Source organism: Fulvia fulva, chromosome 1, assembly GCF_020509005.1.
Source record: "Fulvia fulva chromosome 1, complete sequence".
Taxonomy (NCBI): domain Eukaryota; kingdom Fungi; phylum Ascomycota; class Dothideomycetes; order Mycosphaerellales; family Mycosphaerellaceae; genus Fulvia; species Fulvia fulva.
In genome coordinates, this window is record NC_063012.1 from 5,950,689 (window position 1) to 5,971,832 (window position 21,144).

The following is a 21,144-nucleotide window of genomic DNA, read 5'->3' on the forward strand; positions in this document are numbered from 1 at the left end:
AGAGTACGAAGACGGGCTCTCACCTTAACAACAGCTGAAATGACACGAAACAATGTACGAGATGGCAGATTTGCAGCTTCAGTTTCAATGCTATGGCGCTGGGCGACTGGGCGATTTGGGGAGAGGACTATACCTTATCGCGTGCATGTTCTGATGATTGTGAACGCCGTACGAATTGGCAAGAGATGGAAGGCTCTTCACTTACTTGATACCTTTGAGACTTGATGGATTCGAGGCCGGGCCGAAACAGAACTCCATGGTGGCTGCGACGAAGTTCTGCTGTACGATGATGAAATGAAGATGGGTAGACCACATAGCACAGTACATGAAGTGGGTGACGCAGTCAGATTCTGTTAGTGGCGCCACGTCAAGGATTGATGGCATATTGATTAATGCAAGCCACATGCCGGTCGCTGCATGTGAAGCACCTGCAGTTCCTAGCTTCCCTGCTTCACTCTTCCACAAATCACGACTCCGTCGGCAATTTCCTCTCCTTCTGTATGATTGACCGTTTGGCCATGATGTATTGGATGAGCATATCCACGTAACACACGAGACCAACAAAGCACGGCATCAATACATGTAGCCGAACACGTCCGAGTCACCACTGCAACGGACGCCGAGTAATCGCCCTGAAGATCATCACGAAGCTTGTCTCAATCAATACTATAGCCATAGCGACAAACGCGAGTCTCCCTGCCCCTCGGGACCCCACCCACCGCACCACATGATGGAGCCAACACCGCCGCCGCCGTTGACGCCGATACGTACCCATACCATGTCACCAGTCGAGTCGCCCAGTCCCACCCACTCGTTCCGCGAGCACCTCCGGCGACGGACGAGCAGCTTCTCTTCCAACCACGACCGGAGCCCCGTCGCCACCACACCGCGATCGAGTCGCCGCTTCTCCCACGTGTCTGTGTCGAGGTTGTCGGGCGAGTTTGGTACGCCGGTGGATGAAGGCAGCGGGCTAGGTAATCTGGCCGATGAGTTGGACCAGCTTGACGACGACGACGACGAGTTTGTCGAAGGGGAGACACTGGACACGCTGCAGGGCTTGCACGAGCAGCCAGAGGCCGACGAAGCATCGCGCGACTCCGGCATCGGCATTTCGTACAAGGACGCTGCGGCCGCTAAGAGCAACACAGCGAACCATGTGCGGAACTTCTCGAAACCCTTCACTGGCAAAGTAGAGAAGCCACCAGACGAGGAAGAGGAGGAAGATGGAGAAGAGGACCGCTTTACGCCGGATCTGGAGGACCTCATGCACACCATTGCACGCATGACAAGTTACACATCTACGACAGAAGATCCGCTCATACCACGTACAATTGGCCTCTTGCAGGACCTTGGGAACCAAACAAGTCTCGAGGCCGCGACGCAACGATACACGACATCTACCAACAGCCTGACTGCGCATCTCGCCAGTCAGAGCAGGAGCTTACAGGCACTGGTGCAGACACTGTACCCCATGTTCGCTTTCACCGCACCTTTGGATCCGGCCATCATCGAAGAGACCCTTCCCTTGGTCGATGCACTCTCGACCGAGATTCCACAGCCGGATGTGATAACCCTGCAAAAGCTTCAGAAATTGGACCGAGAGACGGCAGATGTGGTGCATGCCCTGTCCCAGCTCACCGACACACTTCAAATGGGCAAACAGAGCACAGCGGCCGCAGCGCGACATCTCCGCAGTACACAGACTCTGGTCGAAGATCTACGCCTGGAACATGAAAGAGCGGATATAGCGCGGCATGAATTGACGAAGAGCGATTGGGAGGATCGATTGCGAACTCGTTGGTGCGCAACAGAATGCAAGGACATCATATCTGGCTTCGAAGATAGATGCAATGCTTTGCGCGGTGATTTGGAACAGGCGATTCAGGCTGGAGCTTGACGCTTGTGGCGGAGAGGAAATCGATGTGAGAAAGATAAAGATACCCCTGTTATTCGCACGTTGACATTGGCTTTTTGTTTTGGCTGCTACCTCTTATGATGGCGCATGATGGAAAGGGAGAGTGGCCTGGACTGAGAGGTTTCCCGTAATCGATTACCAGCTGGCTGGCTAAGGTTTAGAGCTGGTGCTTGGACTGGCACCTTATCAGATATGAGTAGCTGTTATTGCCATGGCGGTGCACTCGACAGCAGCTGTAACACAATTTCTAATGTCTCTTTCTTCTCGAGGGGCACCCGAAGTGAGTCCATCTGTTGTTTCCTCGGTGCTTTCATGGCGTCGTGTTCACCTCCTCGTGCCCATAGCCAGCCCAACCTTTGCCAGCATCGATGCTAACCAGGTTGCGGTTCTTCTGCTCCCGCATAAAACCGTCCAATAAGACTCGTTGTAGTGCTGCCTCCATGGAGCACCACCTGCTGGAACCAGCTGATACCAGGAAATGGAACAAGGATTTCGTCTGACCGGAGAGGTTCACTCATGATCAATTCCAAAGATCGATCTCTCGCATACGGTTGCTTTCTCCCCAGCCTCGAGAGACCAAGTCGACAGAGTCGGCAACCTCGTGAGACCACAGAGCCCGGTCTCTACAAACAAGACGCCTTGGAAATATCTGGAGTAGTTGTCTCGCAATACATACCTGCCGGCTCCGTCTGTGGTCTCAGTGTCCGAGGGCCCCGTCAGCTGAGGTCACGGGCGCACCAGGGAAGCTGTTCCTGCCGCCATAACTTTATTGGCTCTTAGCGCTATGCGCAGCTGTGATTCGTTCCTACAGCGCTAATCCTGCAGCTCTGCTTCGCTCGAGGCTGAACAGGATTCCCACAGTGCAGCGAGATAATCGTGACGGGTCTGCGTGTCGCGCGGCAGTGTACCGTAATGTGCGTGGCCTGTCGTGCATGGAACATCTAACGGCACATTGGTAGTGCTTGTACTTCATCCCCTGTACTCTTCTCTCCTTCTACTTCTTCTTCTAGCCAAAATGCTTCGATGTAAGTGAGACCCACGGCGCCTTGGTCGAGCGACGACGACGACGACAACGAGAGCAGTGCCGGCTTGACCCACAGGACGCGCAGTGCGCCGTAAGCCACCGACTGCAACCATCGGACCTCGAGAGGTACCACGAACGTGCGAACATTCGCCAGAAGAGTGCGAGATCGCTGCGTACAAACACCATGGCGAGGATCTGGTTTGCGCGGCAATGGCGGTGGCCGAAGGTCATGGCGGCCCTTTTGGCTGTCGAGTTCCTCTTGACTGTCGGGTGCTTGACATTGACGGGCATCGCCCACCCGAATACATATCGAACGAAGCTCTGGCAAAATGGATCCGACAAAGGCTTCAACAGTGCACCGAACTCCATCCTCTATGCCTATGCCAACTGGCAGACACCGCATACGCCGATAGTGTGGAGTCACTAGTGAGACTGCCGTGCCCCAGCAGACGATGCATCACTGACAGTACCAGCATGACGACCTTCAACGTAGTGATATCACTGTTGAGCATGTTCATCTTGCTTGTGAAAGCTTCAATGTACGTGCTGCATTGCTTCATCCCGGCTCTGAGCGTCTTTGTACACGCCCTTCTGGTCGCCCTGTACTGTGTCAGCATATACAACCAGTCACGACCCGATATGACCGATCTGGAAAAACCATCGCCCGGCTTGCCTTGGTATATCAGCAAAGGATGTAGCTATGCTACGCCGGGCAATCATGGGTATTGCATGCAAGCGCGAGCGACCTTCGCTGTAGTCATTGTCATGATGTGAGTAGCGACTGTGTACGTTATGGCTTCGAGCTACAGCTAATGAAAGAGCAGGGTACTTTTCGCCACGTACCTTTTCTACTCCATATGGAACCTGTGGCCCACGGCGGAGGAGAAGACTGCGCGAGACGCAGAGTACGAGAGTGATCTCGAGATGAAGAAGCTTTCCATGTACGGCTACGAAGACGACGATGTGAGCAAAGAAGAAAGGCGAGAGCGAAACAGGCAACTCTTCTTGAACCTGCCCAAGACGCCGAATACACCTGGATTCGGGGATCACAACCCAATGACACCTAGGACGACAGCGTTTTCGCAGCTCAATGGCGGAGAGCTGCCTTATACTCGCAGTACAGGCCCGAGTGGCCCACTGCCAGTCAGGGAGGATATGACCTTTCCGCCGCCTCCAGATGGAAGGTGATGCTGGAGCGTGGGGGCTGCCGAGCAAGGTGCGATGAAGAGGTGCAGATTAATGTGAAGTCGAAAGTGATACCCGTGTGTACATATCCAGAACGATCAACGACTCTCTTGTACCAGCTGTGTCATAATGTTGTATGCGAACGAGCACATTTATTAACAAAATGTGCTGTTGGCGGTTGTGAACCTCCAAAGGTAAGCGTAGCGGAGTGGAGCTCTCTACCAACCCTTCTAGACTGCAAAGTAGCGTGCGATCCACGCTACCGCTACCCGACGTACAGTGCTTATTATACGACGACATAGGCGTTAGCGACGAGTATATGTTTGCGAGTTCGCCAACAGGCACAGTGCGGTAGGTCACGTGACCCTAAAACTTGAAAGTTGACCAAATCAGAGCGGGCGCCAAGGCTAGTTCAGGGCTGGTATAGAGCTTCACTCCCTCGCTGACGCCTCACCTACGTACTCGCAAGCTCGTACTCCGGTGTGGCTAGCGCTCGGTCGCTACGCTTAATAATTGCCGTTAGCGTAACGTGGTGGGGCCAAAGTGTTTTCCATACTAAGGCTCGGCTCGTCACAAGACATTGCAAGACAGTCAAGCAACGCACCTCACACTTTCCACATCCACTCTACGCCGGATTCTCCCTCGACAACTGCAGATCCACTAGCAGCACAGTATCCTGCTCCCCACGCAGCACCGCAGGCATCGCTCAATCGCGACTCACCGCCCGGGGCACCAAACGACAGTCTGCCTCGAACACCAACCGTCTCCGTCACCATGTGCACATAGGGCCCCTTCCAGCTTGCAGCGTGGTGTACCACGCTACCATGTTCACTCCAGCATCACATAGCAGCAGCATCACGATTACGCACACGAGACGGTAGTTAACATGGATTCACAAGTTGAGAGCGCCATCGAGCTTGCGTTCAATCCCACCACCGACCAAAGCGTCAAGGCGCAGGCATACGACTTCCTCGCCCAGTTGAGGGAGGCTCCAGATGCCTGGCATGTATGCCTGACACTGTTCATACGGCGTCCCACGCCCTCGGAGGTGGTGCGGCTAGTGTGCCTAGAGATAGTCAACACAGCTGTGCAAACACGACGGCTGGATCAGGCAGGACTCAACGATGTGCGGCACAGTCTGATGGAATACATCCAGGCTCGGTACACCCCAGGCTCCACAGAAATCGACACACCGCCCATTCAGAACAAGCTCACCCAGACCATCACCTATCTGTTCACATTTCTGTATGCTTCGGACTGGACCACCTTCTTTGACGATTTCATTGGTCTGGCAAGCGCCGAGGGTGATTCAGGTGGTGTCGCAACGGTCATGTTCCTGCGTATCCTCAGCTCCATCCACGATGAGATTGCGGATGTGATGATTCCAAGGACACCAGACGAGCAGAAACGAAGCACGGAGCTGAAAGATTTGGTGCGAGTAAGAGACGTCAACAAGATCGCAGCAACATGGCAAGAGCTGTTATCGCGGTGGAGACAGTTAGACCTTGGACTGGTGGAAATGTGTCTGAGAACAATCGCAAAGTGGGTCAGCTGGATCGATATTTGGCTGGTGATCAATGAGAGGATCCAGACTGCTCTGTTGGAAATCGCAGGCCAACAGGGTACATTCAACGCAGACAGTAGAGAGGCAAGAGCAAGAGATGCTGCCATCGACACCTTCACCGAGACTGTAGCCAAGAAGATGCCGCCCAACGACAAAGTCGAGCTGATCGGCTATCTGAATCTTGGCGGTATTGTCGGACAACTGGTATCGAGCACAGTGCTCACCGATCTTCGAACGACACCAGACTACGACACCGACCTTGCCGAGACAGTTGCGAAGCTCGTCAACAATGTGATCTTTGACATTGTCAAGGTCCTGGATACCGACAATGTGGACGAACAAACGAGGTCGAAGGCCGATCAGCAGTTGCAAAACTTCATCCCTCATCTTCTGCGGTTCTTTGCGGATGAGTATGATGAGATATGCTCTGCGGTAATCCCCTCTCTGACAGACCTGCTCGCCATGTTCCGCAAAGTGGTTCAAAAGTCAAAATCGGTCCTTCCGAGTCATTATGCCAGCTTGCTTCCACCCATTCTAGACGCCATCATTGCAAAGATGAAGTACGACGAGACTGCGTCCTGGGGCGATGATGACGACCAAACCGACGAGGCCGAATTCGAGGAGTTGAGGAGGCGCCTGCATGTCTTGCAGCAAACAGTAGCAGCTGTGGACGAAACACTCTACATCGATACGTTAACCAGAGTTGTAGCCAGTACACTCGGCAAACTCTCTTCGAACGATGCCGACCTGAACTGGCGAGATCTCAACCTTGCATTACTGGAGATTCACCATTTCGGCGAGCTTGCCATCAAAACCGGCGGTATATATCACAAGAGCAAGCCCACCTCCGAGGCCTCGACTAGACTAGTGGAGATGATGTTCACGCTTGTGGACTCGGGCCTGGCTTCATACCCCCATCCTGCGGTACAGCTGCAGTACATGGAGATATGCGTTCGTTACGTTCAATACTTCGAGCAGAATGGCAGTAGTATACCCAAAGTACTGGAAAGCTTCGTCTCGCTGGTGCACAGCAGCCACAAGAAAGTACGCCTGCGGTCCTGGTACCTGTTCCAACGCTTCGTTCGACATCTGCGAGCGCAACTCGGCGAATTCGCTCAGACTGTGGTTCAAGCCATTGCCGATTTGCTTCCGATCAAGGCAGAGCTGCCAGCTGATAGAGACGACGATGATGCTTCTTCTGAGGATAATACACAGTCCTCAGATGCCACGTTCCAGAGTCAACAGTATCTTTTCGAGGCTACTGGACTCGTAGCATCTACTCAGAACGTACCGGCCGCAACCAAGGTCACCATCGCGAAGTCTGTCATTGGCCCTCTTGTCAGCGATCTCAATAATCACCTGTCGGCTGCTGGCAACGGAGACGAGAGAGCGGTACTGCAAACGCACCACATCGTCACTGCTCTTGGCTCCCTTGCCAACGGCTTTTCGGACTGGACACCAGGTATTTCTTCCGGCGGACCGCCAGCTGCTGAGGTCTCACAAGAATTCGTGGCTGCAAGTGACAGTATCCTAACGGCCCTAGAAAGCTTGAAGCAACACTCCGAGCTGCGAGCTGCTTCTCGACATGCATTCTCACGTCTACTTGGCGTCCTCGGGGCTTACGTTCTGCCACAACTGCCTCGTTGGATCGAAGGACTACTCTCTTCCGCATCATCAAATGACGAGATGGCATTGTTCCTCCGAACTTTAGGTCAAGTGGTGTATGGCTTCAAGACCGAGATTTACGATATTCTTGATCAGCTGCTGTCGCCACTGTTCCAGCGAGTTTTCAGCGGCCTATCGCAAGATATCACAGGAACTGATGACGAGATTCAGTTGCGTGAAGTCAGGCGCGAATACCTCAACTTTGTTCTGGTCATTTTGAACAACGACCTAGGCTCCGTGCTGGTGAGTCCAGCGAACCAAGGCATGTTCGACACGTTCATCGCCTCAATCACCCGCTTCGCTTGCGATCCCTCTGACCCACAGAGTGCACGCCTGGCTTTCTCAATCTTGACCAAGTTGACGACCACATGGGGAGGTCCCGACATATCCCTCGATGCCGCCCCACAACCTGCGCTCCCAGGCTTTGACAGTTTCATCCTGTCCCAGTTTGCGCCGCTACCCTGGTCCTTGATATCTGCTACCAACTTCAATGCAGGAGACGCTCAGATGCGAACTTTGCTGCAAGAAGCTGCAAATCTGCAATGGACGATATTGCGTAAGATCGGTATCGCGTACCAAAACCAGCTCGGCAACGAGCTTAGGACTCTTGGTGCCGGAGATGATGGTGTGCAGTCTTACTTCACCAGTATCGGCGGTGATATGGTGAACTTCAGAAAATTCATGGTGTCATTCCTGTCTGGTGCGAAGCGGTAGATAAATCGAAGTGAGTTATGAGGTACAGTTGCGTTGCATGAAAAGCGCTGTAAGTATCGAGCGTCAAGGAGTATATCGGCGATCTATGGCTAGGAAAGAAGATACCCAGGGTACCTTTGGTAGCGTGAGATAGCATTCAGTCAATGAATAGATTGAGTGGACGGTCGACGATCGACGATCGCGCCCATCTTGTCGTAGAGAACCGTTACAAAGACACACCGCATCAACCTAGTATCGCTATCCTGCAATATGCACTCGAGATAGCAGCAGGCATGTTTGCGCTTTTGACGCTCGGCCCAATGCCATCGAGAAGGGCGACATTGGGCTGGATCGCTGCATGCTTCTCGAGAGCATAGGAAGCACCACCAGTGCCGAAGACACTACTGAATCCTTGCAAGGTGGAAAGAGGCAGACACAACGCCTCCGTGTAGCCACCAGCGATAGTAGAATATTGGACTGCGGTGTATCTTATAAGCAACGCTTTGCATGACAGGCTTATAGCATCTTTACAGCCGCATGGTTGAGGCGAAGAGCGTACAAACCTAAGTTGGAAGTGCGATCGATTATGAGCCCCTTGTTAGACCAGGACTTTGTTCCGCGAGTTTACAGTGCACATGATCTGCTTCTGTTCTACTCTGGCGGTTAGCGAGCCCATTCTGTTGAAACGATCTGAAGGTCGCAGGCACCTCGACACAGCCGACGTGCATACGCTGAGTACAATTTGCCCGCCGGTCTTTGAAACTCGTCGACTCGATTGTTCCATCACCGTGGACACCTACATCCTGCAGACTGGTAGAACCAGCTTCCTCGCGTTACAGGCCTTGACGCTCCATTAAAGCAGACGACCGATGAGCAGTGGAGCCGTGACTACCCCAAGAAGATTGCCAGCCCGGTATAGACGATGAGCCGATGCGCCAAGGCATATGCGTGGGCCTCGACGCCTAATCTCGAAGATGCCTGCAGTCAATCTATTGTGTCGACGTAAAGGTGTGTTCCACCGACGAGCGTCTGCATCTTCGAGATTGCAGATCCGGCCGCTTTAACAGTCGTGGAACAACACACGCGACGTCCATGTGTCCAGGTGACACGTCCACGACACAGGAGAGGATCCATGGGGCGAGTAGCGCTGAGGGGCTGCCGGTATCCCTGCGTGCAGCGTGGCAGCGTTCCAATCGACATCATCACCTCCTGCACCTCTCAGTCTCTGGATCGGAGAGTCGGTCCAGATTTGTGGTAGCCATCTTGTGGTGTCAGGTGTGATACCCGTTGGCGGTTGTTGAAGAGTCTCGTTGATCATCTATGATGTTTCTGGCAACTCCTCGACCATCGGAAGAATACCGACACGATACTGCGTTCTCAACGATTCTGCATCTGGGAGCACAAGTTCTACGTGCCCGAAACGCTGTCATTCACAGTATCTCTGAAACTGCAGCATCATGCACGCAGGACGACGGAGGGTGGCAGGCCGTGTCGGAAGACATTGATAGACTGTACCCGCAGTTACTGCCACAACGGTTGCACACCCAGGTTGGATGCGACCCCTAGCAAGCTTCCCTGTCGACAATCGTCTCTAGGCAGTGGACTCGCTGGAGGACTGTTTGGCGGAACGCGTGTGTTGCTGATGACGTACAAGGTGTTGCATTCAATTTCCGTGGGATTGGTCGGAGTTTTCTCTGGAGCCATATTTCCAGCGAACATCCACGAATAGAGACAGTTCCTCGCGCCGATGCTCCAAGACATCTGCACCGCGGGTGGTACCCTTAGCATGGGCTACGCCGCCATGGCCTCGAGGTAGCGTCTCCACGACGCACTGCCGCAACGCACACCGAACAGCAGACTCCACCAGGGCGTTGAGATTGACTTGGGAGCTATTGTTAGGCGTCGTGTTGCCTCGCAGCGCGCAACTTTCTGTGTGAAAAGGACCTGAGGTATACGAGGTGGGCGGTACCGAGAGGATTGGGGGCGCGACGCCGAGCTCTCCGCTGTGGTTGAAAGAAGGATGAGCAAGTCCGCGCGCTTCACGTGCAGTGCGCGTGAAAGTCTGCGTTGCCGGTAGATCCGCTAGCTTTAATTGAGGCGCATTCGTGGCGAGGCCGAGGCGCCGATCGCTGGTCACGATGAACCTTGTCCTGAGCATGGCACCCATGAGGCTGGTCGTGATTCGCGTGTGCAGCTCGCAGGATTGAGGGAAACAGTAAACTATTGGCGACATGCCGCGAGCCCGAAGGCGTGGTGCGGACAACCGTGTTCTGCACCAGCGCATGCTGTAGAATTCGTCCTCTGCGTGTAGCATGAAAGGAGTGGCGATGGCTGATGAGAGTGTTCCTGGCTCACAGGTTGGCACATGTCACATGTAGCTTCTTGAAACCAGAGCGACGATGATGAGCGGCGGCAAGCAGCACGATCTACACGCCGCGTGCCGCGCTCAGCTCGAAGGCGTTGCCGAGCCCTCAGCGGCGTGCACTCTTCAGTTGATCTCGCAGACGTCGTTCGCCAGGGTGCATCTGCCATGCTTGATGGACATCTGGCAAGACCATCTACTAGCAAGACCATCTACTAGCAAGACCATCCTCTGTGGACATGTCACCTTGTCGCGGACATCTAGCAGATAGCGGCACTCTCTCCGAGCACCGTCCCTGGAACTAGAAGCCTTGCACTTTTCTGTCCCATGTCCGCTGCAATCAGCAATTCTGAGGGGGTACGTGTACTGGATGAACGGCGAACGCGTCCAGAGCCACTGAATCGATCGTTTCATCGGATATTACCGCGCCTTCCAATAGCTCTACCTGACGGCACATTGCAAGCCATTCCTACGACGAAAATGTACTACAGAGTGCAGTGTCTCGTGTGTGATGAGCTGCCCGTCATGACGCTGCACACACAAAGATCACTTCCAGAGTCGTCGCCCAGCCAGCATCTTCACCACATGCAGGTGACACGCGGGATCCACCTGGCATGCTTTGACTGGACGCTAGCATGCCATGCATGCTAGTCCTTGCTCTGCCACGCTTCGGGCGATCGACATTGCTGCAGCCTGCAGGCCTGCACGGCACGGCATGATCCAACACAACGTCGCGTCGCTTAAGCACAACCTTGCAAAGTCCCCTCTCAAGGCTCTGCACACCTGTACAGTACACCTACCAAGAATTCCAGATAGCCTCTGTGCTTGCTCGTCAGCGGCCACTGGCCAGGCCAAACGCTGCCCGGTGGACCTCGCGCACGCCTGACTGCGATTCCGTGAAACCTCCTCCACCCACCTGCGCCGACCGCGTGCGGATGGCGTGGCAGCCCGGCAGCCCGAAATGATGACGGGAGCCGCTGTACGAGCGCCCGCGATCTTCTGGCGGGCCCCTCGCTGCTTAGCGGCACCAAGTGTTCAAGTCCAACAGGGCGCACCTGCAGCTGGTCCAATGACATCTTCCGACATCCTGTCGTCGCCGCCGCCCCCCAGTCGTAGTGTGCAGCACTGCTGCCGATCATGAGGAGGTGGCCGCAGACGCAAAGCTTCGAAGCTTTCATGCAGGCCAATGGCTCACATCATACGCCGTCTTTGGGGCGTGGGCGTGGGCGTGGGCGTGGGCATGCGTGAAGAAGACAATGCCTCGTGTCTGACCAGAATCAGGCTGTAGTGCAGCGTGCTAGAGCGCATGGTGCTGAGTCTAGGCAACGGGCGGTGGGGAGCGGCGTCTGGCGAACAACGAGATGATGCGAGTCGAACCCTTTCCACCACCCCACCGCGCTCCACTTGGACCGGGTGTCAAGGACCCTGCCAGTGCCAGCGACTCAAGAATCTTCCGGCCCAGGTATCGGCGGCACTGACCGCGACGCTTTGGGACGCATCACCGTCCGGCCATCATCACGGGCATGGGTGATGGCCTGCTGCGTGTTTAGCCAGCGCCCTGCTGCTCCACTCCACACCCACATTCGCATCCTGCACGGCGTCCAGCCGTAGTCGCGGCTTCATGTTGCAGATAGAACGACAGAGCAGCAGTGTCGTCCAGCTACCACCGGAACATCTGCTGCCCATCACCAGCTTTGCAAGAGCCACTCCGTCTGCCCAGCAGCCGACGGCATTGCAGAGTCTATACAGCCGCCGACGACACCACTAGGCCATCCTTCGTCAACTTTCAGCGTCACAGTCCTCCGGAGGGTCGTGACCGTCTCGGCGCTACAGGGTGCTTGCCGAGATCGCCAAACTGCTCCTCCTCCACGACTAATAGACTACCACATACTACTACCCAGTCCTTACTTTCCACCTGTCGATCCTCATCGCATCTCTGACCGACACGCCGACCACCACTGGCCCCTGGTAGACACCACACCACGTCACGTCCCTGAATGGTGATGCTCCCGGTGCCGATAGATTAACAGCCAGGATTCATCCGCAAGTCAGCACTCTTAGCCTCGCACAAAGCACGTTGTCCAGAGTTCCTGCGGGACGTTGTGAACCGATTGCCCATGCGTTGGTCACCTCATTGCCGCCGACAAGGGTTATTGTTCTGGTGCTTCTTTCGCACGCGGCACACTCTCAAAGAGTAGCGACCCGCTCTCCAAGGTTCTGACTCCTGCTGGGCAAGCCAAACTACGCCATTGCCGACTGCTGTGCCTCAGACCGACCTCCTCCATCTCGCTTGCGACAAGTACTCGAACTTGACACCACTGTTCGTCACGCTGGACAACCGACTCGCAACAACACACCCAGACTAACCTTAGCCCACCTGAGAGCACCACAAGGACGATCTATCAGTACCAGGCGCATACTACGCGGCCTTCAGAGCACGACGGCACGCTTACATTGACGGTCATTATCCCATGGCTACTGTTGGTATGATGGCATATCCCAGCCGCGATAGCTTTCACGCATATCCGCAGCACTATGCCATGTACCGGGCTCGGCCACACCAACCGCAGATGGAGGTTGCTCAATCGATACACGTCAATCCGTATGCGAGTTACAGCGTTCCGCAGCATCAACCTCAGCAACAGCAACAACAGCAATCCATGCTCGCTCCACCACCACAGCAGTCACGTCAACAGACGTACTTACAATCGTCACAACAGGCTTCACCACCGACTAGCTCGCCAGTGTCCGAGGATGGTTTCAAACCGTCGTTGCCATCGATCTCAAATCTGCTTGGCATTGCCGACCGACCAGCGCAGATAAACTGTACGTCAGAAGATGCTTCCTATTGCAAACATGCACTGACATGTAGATTTAGCTGCCGCAGTTAACCAAGCATCGCCACAGCAGCTGCAGCAATTCCCACACCAGGTAGACTCGGCGCAGTCTGCTCAACTCAGCGATGAGCCCAATTCGCGCACCTCTCAGTCAGCACAAGACCTCTCTGTCAGCCCGAGATCTGCTGTGCCTCCACCTGCTGCATTGCGAAATGAGTCTGTTCAGGAAGTGACGCAAAGTCCATCTGTCGGATCTAGCGGATCGAGCCTACTCACTCAGCCTTCTTATGTTGGCTCAGCAATCAACAACCTCGAGCCTACTGGTCAAAGAACTATGCAAATGCAGACGACGATGAAGCGGCATTCGGTGCCCTCACAACCAAATGTGTCCCCCTATCACAGTGCTCGGTATACAAACTCTCCTTATGCGACGTCCCCAGGAGCAGCATCGGCGCATTCGTACTACTCTCCGGCCGAACCGTCATATGCAATGAATCCAGCGCTATACCAACAACGATCGTTACCATCAAATTTTCCCCCTGCTCCTGCAGTATCCGGACAATCGAGCAACAACTTACCGACAAGCAATCCGTGGCAGCATCACCACTACATCGGCCCTTCTTCACAAACGACATTCGCACAGTCACAGGATCGATACATTTGCCCTACCTGCAACAAGGCTTTCAGTAGGCCTTCGAGCCTAAAGATACACTCCCACAGCCACACTGGTGAAAAGCCATTCAAGTGCCCTCACGCAGGCTGCGGCAAGGCATTTTCGGTGCGTAGCAACATGAAAAGGCATGAGAGGGGCTGTCACGGCGGTGTGGGCGCTGGTCATTTGCCTTCTGCACACGCCCACCAGCACGGCCACGTCAATCTTCTTTGACCGCGAGTTCCGGTGGATGTGTTTTCGGCGCGGTGTTCACTTGCAGCGTTCTGTACCGCCAGCGAGGAGTTTCGGGCGCATCCTATGGACAAGGGTATGGGATGACGGCGTTGTTCGATTGGCAAGGGTTAGCACGACCGGCGAAGACCTGGCGTCGCGGCTCTTCTGGAAGCAATTCGGCGGGAAGGTGCACGACGACCAAAATGTCTTGGGCAGCAACGCGCATTGTATACTAGTAGAGATAGTACGTGCGAGCAATTGCTTGGTCGGTAGACCGGAAAGGTCAACGGATCTGACAAGGCATCTGTCTCACCAAGTCGTCATATGCCTGTGTAAAAGCTCAAATCTTGCCCTGCGATCACAGCAGATGTGCCCCGGACCATACAGTATGACAGTTGTAATCCCGTGCAACAACGAGTCATTGTGACCCATATATGGAACTCAGCTGCCTATAAGCAGAAGCCTGTTCCTAGCATTGAAAGTACATTCCTTGTCACTGATCTCGGAGATCGAGGTTGATCTCGCGCATGATCCACGAGCCAAGTGGACGCTCTGGCTGCCGTGAACCTTCTATTGCAAACTCTGATGCTGTTAAGCACTGATGCAACACATGGGATGCTGGCCATGCGGTTCAAGGACGGGCCATCCTCGTCGTCTCACGGTGTGCTTAGGCCTTTGTAAGTCCAAGACCACGGACATGGATCTAGCTGGAGAGTGAAACATTCATGCTCGAGACCTTCAACCACCAGCCCTTAATGCTCTGGCAAAACTTGCTGCCGCACTGTCCGAGACAGACATCATGGCTGTTCGTCAGTCCTTCCTCATTAGCCTGTTATCGACATCCCCAGGCTGCGCTGGTCGATACAACACCCGCCTGCACACGATGTCACCCACATCCGTGTCTAATGAGACACCTGTCCGCTCACTTGAGGTTGGCCGTAATCTAACCATGGCTGTATGATTCCTGCATCGGGGCCGAGAACGCCTCGACCTGATTATGCTTGCTGAACGGCAATTGTGTTCACCGCGAAATGGGAGACCGTAGAAGCTTAGACCGTTGCACATGCTGGATGTACATACTGACTTGGGCAAAGTATGCTCCAACGGTGAATGAGGACATCGTAAGAGGATTGAAGTGGCAGCGCCAGTTTTGGAGGGTACCTGTACTGTACCTTGGTTTGTGGTTTAATCGAGTTTGTGACTGGGTCGGTATTGCTTAATTCGTATGACAGTCTCATGCAGTGTGCGAGATTCGGGTCTGTGAGAAAGCAAGCGACGCCAGGTCGTATTCTGATACTTCGTCAAGATACTTGCTGAAGCACCTCTCCGCAATCCTCTCGTGGGGCCGAAGTGGCTCCATGACTTGGTGTTGTGGCCGAGTGATGAATTTTGTTCCCACGCCCGACCTCATATGAGCTATCCCTTTATGGACCAGAGGGTGATTAAGTCATCGGCAGTGACCTGCCTGGCATTCATCCAAGTCGACACTTGTAGGGCTATGTAGCCAATCGAGTGACTGACATCGGGGTTGCACGGACTCGAAAACTGGGTCCGCTATCGCTTTGAAAGGTCAAGATCGCGCATAAGCTGCGGAAGCTATATGAGCATGAGTTTTCAAAGGGATGGTCATAAGGAGCGCCAAGCTGCGGTCTTCTCGGGCCAAAGGGATTGGGTGGTTTGAGTGACAAGAGAACCCGTCCGCCCGCTAGCAAGCATAAGCTGCTCCAGGACGCACCATGTTGCTGCGTTGTAGACACTGGGCGGCTTCAGTCTTCGGCGGCCTTGCGAAGCTTCTGCAGAATATTGAGCCGTCGGCTATGTTAATAACTGGAGGCATTTATGCAGGGCGCAGATCTGTCAAATGTGCAGACCATATTGCAAGAAGGCCGGTGTAGCTTTCGTCGAGAACAAACACCCTGATATCCATTGATATAAGCATGAGCACTGCATCGTAGGAACACTGTGCCACCCCTTGGTTACGTAGATGCTGCAGCAACTAGCAGCGGCTGGTGTGTCGTACAGCCCGGTCCGGACACATTTTTCATGGGATGCAGCACAAACCTGTTGCCAGACCCAGAGAACGCGCAGGACGCGACGGCCGATGACAGCGCTGTGGCGCGTCAACGTGTCGCATCAGTCTTCCACTGATATTGGACCCAGGAAAAGGCGCAGCTCTAGTCTCGACTGCTCCATCGCACTGAGGCATGCATCGCCATCGTTCAGTACGGCAGGTCCTGCAAGCTCAATATCTGAACTACTCGGCTGAGAAGGGATGTAGATGGCATCGCAACAGGCGGATCCTGAGACAAAAATGCCAGGGCAGCTCGGTACTCATATATACAGTGACTCTATGGAACAGTGGTAGCTGCTGTGTCCGCTTATAGCACAGAGAGGTTGCCGAACTTCTCCTATAGCATGAATCAGTAGATGTGCTGACCGCAGGATACTTGCGCATGTCTCTGCTTACCTGGTAGCCTGGTACTTGCCAGCGGCCCTTGGATACGAGCTGTTCAACGCGCTTGTCGATGTCTGGACGCGCAGCGACGACTTCATCCTGCTCCGAGATTAGCCGATGCTCGTCACGTGATATTTGACCAGAGTGAACATTGCGCTGCCACTGTTTCCTGGTACATACCACGGTGAGGTCCTCAAATGGACGAGCAGACTCGATGTTCTTCAAAGTCTTCTCCAGATCCTCCAGCTCAGCATCAACTTTGCCCTTGGTCTCCTCGGCGCTCTTGATGGCCTGCGCCTCGAATGCCTCAATGGCCTTCACTTGTCTTTGCACGTCATACTTCTTGGGCTGGAAGGAGGTGAACTGCTTCTCGAGGTCGTTGACGATGTCCTGGTTCTTCAAGAGGCTGCGGTACTGGGCAAAGTCGACAGTCTGTGGCTGGTCGGAGAGGACTTGGACCTTGCGACGGGCAATATCGTTGCGCTGCTTGAATGCGGCAAGGGATTGCGCAGTGCTGCCTCTGAGGCCGAGCTTGGAGCCCAGATTGGCCCAGTCGATCTTCGTGGAGGCCGAACGCTGTCGTCGCTATGTTAGCTGCTAGTCACCACATCATCCTCTCCGCAGAAAAAGCGTGGTGCTCGGCCGTTGGCGGGAGCTGCGCACATCTGGGGTGCGCAATCGGGAACTGGGACCAGCCTTGACAGACTTCGTACATACCGTAGCCGCCATTGTGAGGATGTGATGGTGTCGGGTGGATTAGAGTGCTGAGTGTAGTTGCCGTGAGGTGCAATGCTCGAAAGCGCTCCCGCGGTTATACCCGCTCAACGGTCTGTGCACAAAGGGCGGTACCTCAAATCTCGGAAGCCCCTAGGACTTCCTATTACGTTAGAAGTGTAGGAAGTTATTGTACGGACTTATAAAGGGTGTCTCAAAAGCAGACTGTGTATTATATATATCTATCTAGAATAGACGAGTATTACTATTTAAGAGGCTATAAGTAACTAATCAGTTACTTAATTCTTAGCGTACGTAGCCTTAAGTTTTAATAATAGGCTATTACCTATATATATGCTTAGATCGCGATACACCCCCTTAGCTTGTACGCTAGAGTAAATAAGCTAATCTTATATAATCGCGTATACCCTAACGTACTTTACTACCGAGCGGGCTACTTTTGCTAAGAACTGTACCACTTCTATAGATACAGCTATACAACCACTATTACAGCGTATATTGTCTTCAAACGAGGCCAAACTAACCTTAGCTATCTAGGCTACGAAACGCGACGCGATAATTACGAATCGACTTACTATAAAGGTATACGACGCGTCTCGAACTATACTAGGGTATCGATTGAATAGACGACCTCCTCGGGGTGACTACGAGCCTAATTCGAAGAAGCTTATAGAGCTAGAAGAGAGGGTGATACTTAAGTATATACTCGAGCTAGATCTTAGAGGTTTCCCGCTATTAAAGGCTAGTATACGAGTAATAGCCGATTCATTACTATAAGAGAAGGGTCTTAAGCCCGCTAGTCTCAATTAGACAGACAGGTTCATTAGGCGGTATCGTGAGCTAAAGGTTCGTATAACACGTAGATACGATCGTTAGCGAGCCCTAATAGAAGATCTAGACGTTATCGAGAGGTAGTTCTTACTTATACGTAATATAAAGGAGAAGTATAGTATCCTTGACTAGGACACCCACAACTTCGACGAGACAGGGTTTATAATAGGTGTCATTACGTCTTAGAGCGTCGTTACGGGTTTAGAAAGGCGTAGTAGAAAGAGAAAGGTCGTTTAATAGGGTAATAGAGAATAGGTAATAGTGATTAAGACTATCTATATAGACGGAATAGTTCTCCTACCCTACGTTATCCTTATAGGTAAACAGCATATTAGTACCTAGTACTAAGACGGCAACTTAGGTCTAGACTAGACAATCGGGCTAATAGAGAACGGCTAGACTAATAATAAGTTCGGTATACGGTAGCTAGAGCATTTCTAGAAATATACTATAGCTCGTACGACTAGGGTATAGAGACTGCTTATTATCGATAGCTACGAGAGCTATAACTCGAAGGCATTCTAGAATCTATATAAGGAATACAAGATCTTGGCCCTATATATACTATCGTACGCCTCGTACTTACTCTAGCTATTAGATATAGGTTACTATTTGCCTTTGAAGAAGGTATACGGTACTAAGCTCTCGGGCTTAGTACGCTAGCGTATTACTTATATCGATAAAGTAGAGTTCCTACGCGCCTTCCGGGCAGCCTATAACGCTATATTTAGACAGGAGAACATCCTATCGAGCTTTAGAGGCGCTAGTTTGGTTCTATTCAATCTATAGGTAGTGATAGATAAGCTTAATATTAAGCTACGTACGCTAACCCCTCTAGCTCCGGACTCTACCCCTTAGGAGTCGAAGACACTACGAACTACAAGAGAATTCGACTCTTAATCGATACTAGTAACGAATAAAATGCGTGCCCGGGCAGGTTCATCGCTAAACTCGTTATAGGAAGGGGTGTATTAGCTTATAAAAGGGAGTAGAGAGATAGCGTATTAGATAGCTCTTATACGAAGCGAGATTAGTAAGCTACGTAAGTCTAACGAGGCCCTTATATAGCGAAAAGCACGAAAGCGCAAGTATATTTAGTCTAGAGGGTCTCTAACCTTCGATAAGGCGTTGTAATTAATACCTCTAGAGGATACTAGGAGGTAGGAAGTGAGTAGAGAGTTGCTAGATAGTATTCGGCTAGTACTAAGGTGTTATGTCTCGTTCTAGGGCTAGTCTTAAAAGGGAGATTAGTCAAGTCACGTAGCGGTATTCTTTAGAGAGGCTGAAGTAAGCTAAGCGAAGATAAATGATTGAGATAAAGGTCGTATTCTAATTAGTAAGATAGTAACATAAGTTAAACGCCTCGAAGCTATAAGGGCATCTCGTCGTTCCTAAATATAAAGGAGATTCGCGAACTCCTCTAAGCAGTCTGATTAGTCTAAGCATAAGCAGTCTAATTAGTCTAAGCATAAGTAGTCTAAGCACTCGTTATCTAAGCGCTTAGGCAGGATTCTATATAACTAGGTCACGGGAGCGTAGGGCTAATAAACGGCGGGCCCGGGATCATTCCGTAACACTATCCCCCTCCTAGTCTAGCTTCGTCCCGAAGCTATATAAGTAGTAGCCTTCTCTTTCGTGCCCGTTAGGTAACGATGACTTCTTCTTCCTATAAACGTCGCTAACGCCTCGTCCTAGACACTAAAACTTCTAGAATTGAGATAGCGCCGTGTTTGAACTATTAGAAGGCTAGGTCCTTAGGGGCCGTAGTGAAATATATCGTAGGGTCGCGGTCGGGAAAGTATTCGGCGTATATCCGTAAAGGTTACAAAGACTACGACGTACGGTTGTCCCGTCCGGAGTAGGAGCGTCTACGTGATTCTCGTAATAAGCTTCGTCTTAAGCTTAAACAAATTAAGGAGGAGGAAGTACGGCTAAAGATACGTAAAATCCGTCTCCGAAAACAACTACGGCTGGCCGAGCGTCGTACCGACGACGCTATAGCTAAAGAACTAGACGACCTAGAGGCAGAGGAGGTGCGGGAAGAGATGTCGCGCCTAGAACAGTCGTCCGGCGTAGAGGCTTCTTCCTCGTTAGTTCCGTTTCTCGACGTCCTAGAGATACCGGTAAATAACTAGGCGGCTATCTCGGACGTTGCTCCCTAGGAGGGCTTCTTAGATATAGAGGTCTTATCTAGCTCGTAACGGTACGTCCCCTTCGTTCTCGTAGTATTCTTGTAGCTTCTACTAATAGTTACGTAGGTTCTTCTTATGTTCCTAGGTATTTTCCGAATCGTCGTATCCTTTCTACCTAACGAGGTATCGCCGACCTTGTCTATCTAGTATTCTCTCGACTTCGAACTCGTTTTCTTCTTCGGCCTAGTAGTAAAATGTTTCTTAGCACGGTGTCCGGGGGTCCGCTAGTTCTAGTATAGATATATAGAATACTAGGTAGATCTTAGCGTCCTTTAGTAGTCGTAGTCGGTAGTTAACTAGTCCTCGAGGTTCTTTAACGAGAAATGGTCCGACTTTTATATAGTCTAGCTTTTTGGTCTTCCTTCGCGTCCTAAGGTTTTTTGTAAGAAGGTAGACCTTATCCCCCCTCTATAGCTAAGGTGCTATTTATCGTTTCTTACGGGATACCGAGAGCTTGTTTTGATTACTCCCGATTGTTCTTATAATGTTTTTATGTATCTTCTTTAGGCTCTGTGTAGTAGCAATAGCTTTGTCGGCCTGTAGGTACGTCCCTTCTTCGCTAAATAGGGTAGGGTGCCTCCCGTAGTTTGCGTAGAATAGTAACTCCCTTATAGTCTCGGATTAGTAATTGTTGAGTACAATTTGCGCTATAGGTAGGAGTAATACCTAATTGTCCTACGCATAGTTGATGTAGTGTCGGAGGTATTATTCTAGCGTTTGGTTCGCTCTCTCCGTCTGTCTATCTATCTATAGGTAGTATACGGTCGATAACTTATACTTAATTCCGATCGTAGCAACTA

At 52.3% G+C, this 21,144-nt stretch overlaps 5 protein-coding genes across 5 annotated transcripts; 4 read left to right on the forward strand and 1 right to left on the reverse strand.

Annotated features, from left to right (window-relative positions):
- Window positions 1-727: 727 nt before the first annotated feature.
- On the forward strand, window positions 728-1,897 carry CLAFUR5_01146 (uncharacterized protein; the record flags this gene model as incomplete). The annotated part of the gene is made up of 1 exon (XM_047900294.1): window positions 728-1,897. One exon carries the CDS (start codon window positions 728-730, stop codon window positions 1,895-1,897), a length of 1,170 nt encoding a protein of 389 aa, XP_047756718.1.
- A 1,226-nt stretch (window positions 1,898-3,123) lies between these two features.
- On the forward strand, window positions 3,124-4,127 carry CLAFUR5_01147 (uncharacterized protein; the record flags this gene model as incomplete). Its single annotated transcript, XM_047900295.1, has 3 exons — window positions 3,124-3,365; window positions 3,407-3,709; window positions 3,764-4,127. The coding sequence occupies 3 exons, from the start codon at window positions 3,124-3,126 to the stop codon at window positions 4,125-4,127; spliced, it is 909 nt and encodes a 302-aa protein (XP_047756719.1).
- Window positions 4,128-5,010: 883 nt separating this feature from the next.
- Window positions 5,011-8,067, forward strand: CLAFUR5_01148 (Exportin-T; the record flags this gene model as incomplete). The annotated part of the gene is made up of 1 exon (XM_047900296.1): window positions 5,011-8,067. The coding sequence occupies one exon, from the start codon at window positions 5,011-5,013 to the stop codon at window positions 8,065-8,067; it is 3,057 nt and encodes a 1,018-aa protein (XP_047756160.1).
- A 4,812-nt stretch (window positions 8,068-12,879) lies between these two features.
- On the forward strand, window positions 12,880-14,131 carry CLAFUR5_01149 (C2H2 finger domain transcription factor mtfA; the record flags this gene model as incomplete). The annotated part of the gene is made up of 2 exons (XM_047900297.1): window positions 12,880-13,234; window positions 13,287-14,131. 2 exons carry the CDS (start codon window positions 12,880-12,882, stop codon window positions 14,129-14,131), a joined length of 1,200 nt encoding a protein of 399 aa, XP_047756161.1.
- A 2,378-nt stretch (window positions 14,132-16,509) lies between these two features.
- On the reverse strand, window positions 16,510-17,315 carry CLAFUR5_01150 (ATP synthase subunit d, mitochondrial; the record flags this gene model as incomplete). The annotated part of the gene is made up of 4 exons (XM_047900298.1): window positions 16,510-16,539; window positions 16,599-16,685; window positions 16,767-17,162; window positions 17,304-17,315. 4 exons carry the CDS (start codon window positions 17,313-17,315, stop codon window positions 16,510-16,512), a joined length of 525 nt encoding a protein of 174 aa, XP_047757307.1.
- Window positions 17,316-21,144: the final 3,829 nt, after the last annotated feature.